This window comes from Moschus berezovskii, chromosome X, assembly GCF_049115385.1.
Source record: "Moschus berezovskii isolate FMDL1 chromosome X, NW_MosBer_1.0, whole genome shotgun sequence".
Lineage (NCBI taxonomy): Eukaryota > Metazoa > Chordata > Mammalia > Artiodactyla > Moschidae > Moschus > Moschus berezovskii.
This window is the reverse complement of record NC_142488.1, coordinates 54,758,949-54,767,369: the sequence shown is the minus strand read 5'-3', so window position 1 is coordinate 54,767,369 and position 8,421 is coordinate 54,758,949. Positions and strand designations below refer to the sequence as shown.

The window sequence follows — 8,421 nt, the reverse complement described above, 5'->3', positions numbered from 1 at the left end:
ACAGACTACCCAAGAGGCCCAAATTGACTTGAGCAATGCAACAGCCTTTATTGTTGCAGCAATACTGCTAAATATGCCCCATTCCTGGTCAGGGCCACCCCACCCCACCCCACGGTCCTTGTCACTGTGGAATTTTTCAGGGGAGTGGCAGAACTCCTAAGCAGAGCTGGGGGGAGGCAACTGGGACTGATGAGTGTTGGGGTCACCTGAGACCAAGGGTTCCACGGGGTCAGGATACCGAATCCTCTACCCTGATAGGAGCTGAGAACACTTGGATCCTGGGTTCAAAGCTGGGCTGGGGTCTGGAAAAGCCTCGGTTCAGGATTTGAGAATGCCTTGGTCCCAGACCCCAGCTTTGGACTGAGCATGGAAGATAGATGGGTCCCAGATTGGAGTTGGGGGTGTGGGCCTAGAGTTTGAGGTTGGCTATGGATGCTCTGGTCTCCATCCCTCAGTTTGGGGCCGATGTGTCTCCGGGTCCAAGTTCAGGGCTGGGAAGACATTTCCTAAAACGGGGGGTGGGGTGGGTATGAGGGAATATCCCAGTTTGGGACCTGGGGAAAGGGTTGCCGTTGTCTTATATTTTGAACTGGGTGGGAGGCTCCTATTTTAAGGGTTGGGCAAGGGCTCTGGGTTTGGGCCGGGGTGCGGATGGCATTCTCCACGCCTTTGGGTACAGATCCCAGGCCCCTAGGATCCAGCCTCCTGTTCTTGTCCCAGCGCCTCCAGTAGCAGCCCCATTGGTGTCCGCTTGAGACCAATACTGTCAATCTTGTTCTCAATCTTGTTCTTGAGGTTGCGCAGGCGCAGTGACGCATGCACCAGGATCACTGTGGGCAATACCGAGAGGAGTGGGGTCAGTGGGATGGGACATCTGCCTTGAGCTAATGTGGGGCCAGAGAAAGGAACTAGAACACTGACAGACCAACGGAATGGTGGGTAGCCAGGTCATCTCCGAACCCTGCTAATATGGCGGAGTAATACCTTTCACAAGAGGGGCGTGGCCAGAATGGTGCGCAGCAATGGGGACGTGGCCGGCGGAAGGCGCTTCACACCACCAGTGACGCCCAGAAAGGCGGGTGGTAAGAGGGGCGTTCCCAGAGAGGGGCTCAAAGCCAGGAAAGGAGCTTTGTAAAGGAGGGGTGTGGCCTTGCCCGCCGGGTATCCCAGCCCCCTCTCAGCCCAGGAACCCGGGTAGGGCGGGCCTGGCGCCGTTCGCGAGCGCTGGCTGTCTTCCCGGTTATCTCAGGGTAGTGAAGACTCACGAAGCACTGGCCCGGCGATGCTGAGCAGGAAGGTGCCAGCGCCGCCCGCGGCCCAGAGAACGAGGAAGCCGACGGCAAGCACTGCGGCCAGGCAGGCGGCTGGGTGGCTGCGACGGCAGCGGCGCACGGCGGCTCGATTCTCAGCCGCGCACACCAGCATGCCAAGGGCCACCGCCACTACGAGCGCGCTTAGGAGGGTGTGCAGCGGACGCACGTACCTGTGGGGACAATGGAACTAAGCTAGCCCCCGGGCAGGCGGGGAGAGGCCTCCCAGACCACCGTCCACCAAAGTCTGGATGGGCCCCAAGAGCTTTGGTTTGTTCCCACCTCTACCCCTGCTCTGGATCCTCCAGCTCGGCAAATACTCCCGCCAGCCCTGTTCCCACGAGGTCCACCCTCCAGGTCTTCTAACTTCTGGGAGCCCTGGGCTCCCCTGTGGATCATTTTTTAAAAAAAATCAATCCTACAGTCCCATCTTCCTGCAGCCTTTCACTTTTTCCTTCTGACCCTGACCCCCCGCAGGACCCACTCCAGCCACACCTCCCCATTCCAAACCTGACCCCAAACCCACTCTTTGCAAAGGCCCAGCCCTTGCAAATTCCTCTTCCAGTCCTGTTTCCTTACATTTCCCACTCCCCAGGCCCAGAGTCCCTTCCAGACTTCCTTACCTTGAAATTCCACCCCCAGGCTCCCATTTCCTACAGATTCCTCCCTCCATCATTGCTAGAACCCCTTCCAGGCTTTCAGTGCCACTCTTAACTCCAATCCTGACCAAGTCCTTCCTCCAGGTTCTCCGTCTGTCCCTCGTCTCAGGCCTTCCATCCTTGGGTCCTTCCTCATGACTCAAGTTTCCCAACTAGTACCTGCTCCTGGAGCATTCCAATTATAGCCAGGTTCCAAGTCCAGATCCTCCACAAGTCCACTCTTCAACTTGACCAAGTCCAGCCCCTGTCTCTGCAGTAAATTGTTCAAGGCCACCTAAAGCTGGTCCCATCACCCCTCAGGCAGTCATGTCCCAATTTCAGGCCCTCCTTATCTTCAGATCCACACTTAACCCTACCCCGGCAGGACCTATTCCAGCCGACCCTCCCATCCCAACCTGTCCCCAAACCTTTGCAAAGGCCCAGCCCTCTTCGAGGGCTTCTGTCACCCAGTTTCCCCCTCAGTTCCTCATACTACTGGATTCGCATCCCTCTAAAAATCCCGCGGGCCCACCCCCATGCCAGCGGGCATCACCGGCCAACCGGCGCCTCCCTCCCTCCCTCACCCGGCCAAAGCGAGACCAAGGCCGAAGCAGATAAGGTAGTTGGTTTGGTAGTAGAGGAGGTTGTTGATGACGCGGTGGCACCATCGCTGCGTGTCGCAAGGATCCGGGGCCACCAGACGCGCCGACCCCAAAACGAAGTCGTCCAAGGCGCGTAGCGGTGGCAGCCGCACCTCCGACATCCTGTCTGTCGATGTAGCTGGACCAGAGAAGCGGTCGGACTACAACACCCGTACCACCCCGCGCCAACACGAGGAACACCGGGAAATGAAGTCTGGACCTTGCAGCCTCTACCCGGACGACCCAGTGACTGCGCATGTGCGCCGATACACGTGACCGGAAGTGCAAACAACAAACCGGAACTGCTAGGTAGCGGGGGCTGCCGGGAAATTAAGTCTGCGCCATCGGGCGAGATATTCCCATTCACCCCCACGCGGGGGCGCCACAGGGACGGTTGTGGAAGATGCTGGCTGTTCTGGCACCCAGCAGCCAGACTTTACAGGACACGCAGAGACTGTCAGAAGGACCTGAGCAAGATTCCACTTCCTTCCCGTCAAGGTCCAAGAGGGTCACACCTTTCAGGAAACTCCTGCAGGGCCTTTTCATCTTCTCTAGGCCCCACTCCCAAGGTCCAGTCGTAAATACTATTAAGGGCTTTTTATTTATATTCATCACATCAGAGAGCGTCTCTTTCTGGGAAGTTTTTAAAAAATCCCCACAGGTTGGATTAGGGCACCCACTCTGGGTCCTTAGCAGTTTTCATCAGACTGGGAGCTCCAGGGGCTCCACTGTCTCCCTGAGTCCCTGGCCTGGCCCTGCAGGCACAGAGTCATCAGGAAGTGCTTGGGGCAACTGAGCTGTTTGGGCATTGCTCTTAAGAGTGCAAAGTGGGCACCCGCTCCATTAATGCTTCCTGGGTGACGGCTTCCACAGCACTCCCACCCCCAACACAGGCTTTGCAATCTGCCACTGAAGATCCTAGCACAACCCACAGGGTCCTTAAAAGTCATCATCATCACAGATGTCAAGGTACACATCGAAAGCCTCTCGGTTGCAGTTTCCATCGGGAGTGAAGACATATTTGTGGAAGGTCCCATCTACACAGATCGCTGGAAGAGAGGGGAGGATTGGAAAAGGTTAGAGGCTGCCAAAGCCACACTCTAATCCTCTCAGGTGTCCCACAGCCTAGGGTCTACCTCCAGGCCTTTGCCCACATCTCTTTGCCATCTCTTACTGATGATGGAAGTGACCCATCCATTTTTGCTCCCTCAGGCCTCCCATGACCTAAAATTCTTTCAGGCCCAATTTGCAGGCCTCTGCCCATGCAGTACCCCCCCAATCAAGGGCTATTCCTACTCACCAATGACAGAGTTGACATTCTTGGAAGTATTTCGACCAAAAGCACAGATGCAGGCTGACTCAGCAGGCACGGTGAAGCTTGCCAGGCTCCACTGAGAGTCCACATACTGCCCAATCATAGGCCCCACCTTGCCCACGCGAGCCAGCCTGCAGGCAATACTGGCTAAGCTCAGGTGTGGTATATGTGCAGGGGGATGATGGGGGTAAGGCAAGGTAGGGCAGGAGGTACTCACGCAGAACGGCGGTTGAGGCGGGTATCCTTGAGAGCAAAGATATGGACTGTGCCCTTATCACTGGATGCACACAGGAAGGAGGAATCATGGCTAAAGTTGATGCTGAAAGACAGACCAGCAGTGATGCCCACATGTCATGCTGGGCATGGGGTCAAAAGCCCATCATCCATGCCCTGTGCTTACCAGTAGAGGGTGGCAGGGTCGGTGCCTCGACGCAGTTCCACCAGTTTCTCCTTGGACTGTGTGTCAAAAAGGCGAATAAGGGTGCCCTTTTGAGAGGCTGAGGCCACTACCGTGCCTGGCTGGTTCAGAGACACACAGGCCACGTCACTCTGATGTGCATTAATGGTAAACGGAGCAGAGGAAGTGCCAGGCTTTGTGCTTGCCAGATCCTACGGTAGAAGGAGTAGTTCAGGCTTAGAGTAGGTAGTAAGGAGGTCAGTGGCCAAGAGTCCCCAGGGAGAGCCAGTCCACCTACCCATCCCTGCCCACTGGACAGCTCACCACAAGCTGTAGGCTCCCGCACTTGTGTCCTGGGAACACTAGCAGTTGTTTCTCCAGGCTGGGGCAGAGGTCACAGAGTCCTAAGGTGTGAGGGGGGTGGGCTGGTAAAGAGGACGATGGGGCCAGGCAGGGTCTCAGATGGACAGAGCTGGATAAAGGCTGGACTTCAACCTTCTACAATACATGTTACCCACAGAACCCACAGGGGGCTTGTCCTCAGCTGTGCTCCCCACCATCAAAGCAGAGTCCCTATCTCCCAATGCATTTGTGGCAGTTCCAGGAAGCCCAGGGATCCCTGGCATACCTGCAAATGTCTTTACTGAACCTTTTTGCTCTGTGATCTCAGATAGCCAGGGGTGGGACAGGGCCAAGAGTGGAGAGAGAGAACTGGCTAAGGGATGGGAAAATGGATACACTGGTAGTCTCAGCGCATCAGAGCATCTCTATGCAGACTCCCTCCCTGCCTCTCTTTCCCAGTTCCTTTCTGCTTGTCCCTCCTCCCCATGCACTACCTCCTGCCATTACATCTGCATCTCAGGGTCCTCTCACCCTTGGGGTTGTCCCTGGTGTCAAATTCAAACAGCTTTCGGGGATTGTCAGGGAAGGAGTACACATAGATGCGGTTCTTCAGCACGATCACGATTCTGTGGGCATCACACAACACAGGATGGTCGTGAGAGAGGGCAGGGTACCCACGCAGGATGAACCCTCTCACCTGCTGGGGGGACTTCCTACCTCCCCCACCCCCAGTCCACCTCAGGCTCACTTGTCATGGCGCATGCGCACAGCCAGCACTGGCTTGGTGAAGGTGAACTCCAGCACCAGCTTGTCCTTGGAGTCCTTGCCCTCCCGGGCATCGTCCCAGATCAGCACTGCTTGGCAGGTGGGTGTGTTGTCGGGGCCAACGTGTAGGGTGAGGGGCAGCCCTGGTGACACAAGACCTACCCCTACTCCCCATGGGACCTCAACCCACTTGCTTAACCTTTTGCTAGGACCCCATGTGATCCTCACACAGCATGACCACTTGTGATTCCTCAGGAGACAGGTTCTAGAACTGTTATACTCATTTACAGATGAGGAAGCTGAGGCTCGAAGGGGTTGGCTATCTGGCCAAGGACCTCACAACCCATCAGCAACCAAGCAGGGACTCATACCCAGGCCTGGAACTTCCCATCAGTAACCATTTCTGCCTCCAGGGTCCCAGTCCATACACTCCCAGAAGATTTCTGTGAGGAATCCTAGGGCTTCTCTTGCCATGACCCAGTGGGATAAACAAAAGCCCTTAAAACAAGATGGCGCTTGAGACTCAAAGCAAGAGGGCAGTGGAGAGACTGCCCCAAGATTTTAAAACCTATTGATTGTGTGACCTTGGATAAATTACTTAACCTCTTTGGGACTCAGTTTCTTCATCTGTAAAAACGGGAATAATGATACTGCCTACCACACATAGTTACTATGAGTATTAAATGAGTTAATACGTGTAAAGTGGTTAGGACAGCACCAGGTTCACAGCAAGCGCTCTATAGGTAAGGACACGTCATACAGGAGGCATTCAACAAGTGTTTGTTAAATGAAGACAAAACACCAAGCTTCTCAAGCAATGAGATCCAGGACTTGTAAGCCTCACTGTGTGACTCTGAGTTACTCTTCATTTGCCAGTGCCTCTGGGAGGCCAGGATTCTAGGGAATATGGGTCAAGGGTGGGATGGGATGAGGACACTTACCTGAGATCTCTGAGAACTTGGGGCTGCTACCACCGCCCACCAGGGCCAGCAGGTTGGAGCGGTGCAGCATTTCCACCAGGCCCATGCTGCCCACCTGCTCATGGTCTGGACAAGGACCAGGATGTCAGTAGGGGTGGGTGCCAATGCCCAACCCATCCCTTCTGCCCGTTGCACCTCCCCCACCAACAGCTCACCCAGATGCCCCTTCTCCATCAATGGCTCCACGTTGTAGATGCGCACACCTGTCTCCATAGCGCAGCAAAAGCAGCCTGGGGACGGGAGGAATCCGGGCTGCCTCAAAGGATGCCCAAGTGGGAAGCTAGGGGCTTAACATCCACCTGTGGCCATTCTCTCCCTCCCCCCGCTCCCAAAAGGGCATAGGCACAAGCCTCTCTCACTCTGGTCTTGGTTGAAACGCAGACTGGTCACGCCTCGAAGTGGCTGCTGAGTCATGGTCCAGGATTACTTCCCTGGACAAAATGGGGGTAGGGTTGGGAAGAGTCCTTTGGTCTGTTCTCTGAGTCCTAGAACTCCTGTCCTCAACTGATTACTTCTTCCTCCTTCCACTCTGCTACCTAACCCCAGCAGTATTGCAGAGAAGACAAAATCAGGGGGAGAATCCTAGGGTCTCCAGTCTAAGCTCCCAAGACCCCAAGGAGCATGGCCAGGAACATTCCCATTTTCTCACACTTGGTTGACCCCAACTCTGTGGGCCTACCCCGACCTTGACCACCCCTGCCCCTCCTCCTTACTCCCTGGCCCTGACTGTTTCCCAGGAAATAATGAGGTAGGGGGTATTTCAGTGATGTCTCCTCTTTACCCCCAGCCAATCCTGACCTTAGTGCCCAACATGGCCTGGAACCACCCCATACCCACTTCTCTTCTTACACCTGGAGCTAGCACCTAAGTCTGCCTGTCAATAAATGGGAAAGGGAGCTCAAGCACCCACCTCCTCCTGCACCTCCCCGCCCTGGCCCTGAGACCTGCTATAGTTGGTCCACCATTCTGAGGATCTCTCCTTCCATGTCCTTCTACTCAAACCTATTCTATCGCTCCCGAGCTCTCACACCTTCCCTCCTCATAGGCTTCCCGAAATACCTTCAGGATCCCATTCCTACCTCCAGACAACCCCTCTCATGACATGCTAACTTCTGCCCAATCATGGACAACCTGGACCTTCCCCCAGATCCCTGTATGCCCTAAAGACCTTACTTCAGAATTCCCTTATCACTCAGATGCACCACCCCTGGGACATACCCTTGCATGTGTTCTGCTATCTGACTTTGACATGGGTTGGCTGGGACCTACCCTTAGGAATTGCATACCCCCTAAGATCCCTCCTCCAGACTCCCTATCCTCTCCCCAAGACCTGCCCCAGGGGACCCTACTGCCTCAAGACCCTTGCCCAGGACACAGACTTTCCAAAACTCCTACCTGGGACTACTCAATCACCCTAGCAAGATGCCTGCCCCAGATTCCCCTAATGTTCTTGCCCTAGAGTCCCCATACTCCCTTTAAACACCCATCTTCCCCAGATCTTTGTCCAGGCACACCCTCTTCCCACCCTTCAAATGTCCCCCTCACCTCGCCGTACCACCTCCACTGGACTGCCTACCCCCCCCCCCAACAAAGACCCATTCGTTGGAGATTCCCCCACCTTCCAAGACTTCTTCTTTGGGACCCCCAATCCCAAGACCTGTGCCACCCAAGAACCCTGCCCAGGGATTCTTCACACATAGCTCCCCCACCCCTTATGTCCAAGACCACCCTCATACTCCTCCCAGTGCCAGCACCTACTTAACATGCTTGTCCTAGATAGCTTCCATCAACCAAAACTCCTGCTCAAAAGACCCCTTTGTCCCCTAGACCGCAACCAATTTTGGGGCCATGCCCCAGATCCCTGCTCCTGCACTGACCTGACCTCTGTGCGTCCCCGATCGCAGCTCCAGTTCTCGGTGCCGCCCGCGGCCCGGCTTTCTGACCTCCCGGGCCTTGACGCCCTGCTCGGGTGTTTACATCAGGCCTCACTTCCGGGGGAGGGAGCCTGTGACCGGAAATGACTCACCCTGTCG

General features: G+C 55.6%; 2 protein-coding genes across 5 annotated transcripts; both read right to left on the bottom strand.

Moving 5' to 3' along the window:
• Positions 1-23: 23 nt before the first annotated feature.
• Positions 24-2,847, bottom strand: PRAF2 (PRA1 domain family member 2). The gene is made up of 3 exons (XM_055437934.2): positions 2,533-2,847; positions 1,266-1,483; positions 24-830 (listed from the first exon to the last, which is right to left on the bottom strand). Exons 1-3 carry the CDS (start codon positions 2,709-2,711, stop codon positions 691-693), a joined length of 537 nt encoding a protein of 178 aa, XP_055293909.1. The 5' UTR covers positions 2,712-2,847; the 3' UTR covers positions 24-690.
• Positions 2,848-3,171: 324 nt separating this feature from the next.
• Positions 3,172-8,388, bottom strand: WDR45 (WD repeat domain 45). 4 transcript variants are annotated; one of them, XR_016036957.1, is made up of 11 exons: positions 8,266-8,383; positions 6,748-6,819; positions 6,544-6,618; positions 6,350-6,454; positions 5,392-5,572; positions 5,175-5,269; positions 4,626-4,705; positions 4,305-4,513; positions 4,122-4,223; positions 3,890-4,051; positions 3,172-3,638 (listed from the first exon to the last, which is right to left on the bottom strand). XR_016036957.1 is itself a non-coding variant. In XM_055437925.1 (11 exons), the coding sequence occupies exons 2-11, from the start codon at positions 6,800-6,802 to the stop codon at positions 3,529-3,531; spliced, it is 1,158 nt and encodes a 385-aa protein (XP_055293900.1). In that variant the 5' UTR covers positions 6,803-6,819; positions 8,266-8,388; the 3' UTR covers positions 3,172-3,528. The 4 variants fall into 4 exon arrangements, 3 of the variants coding, with proteins under 3 accessions (XP_055293900.1, XP_088690256.1, XP_055293901.1); XM_055437925.1 differs by having other exon boundaries at positions 3,890-4,035; positions 8,266-8,388; XM_088834130.1 differs by having other exon boundaries at positions 3,890-4,035; positions 5,392-5,551; positions 8,266-8,388.
• Between the last annotated feature and the right edge of the window lie 33 nt (positions 8,389-8,421).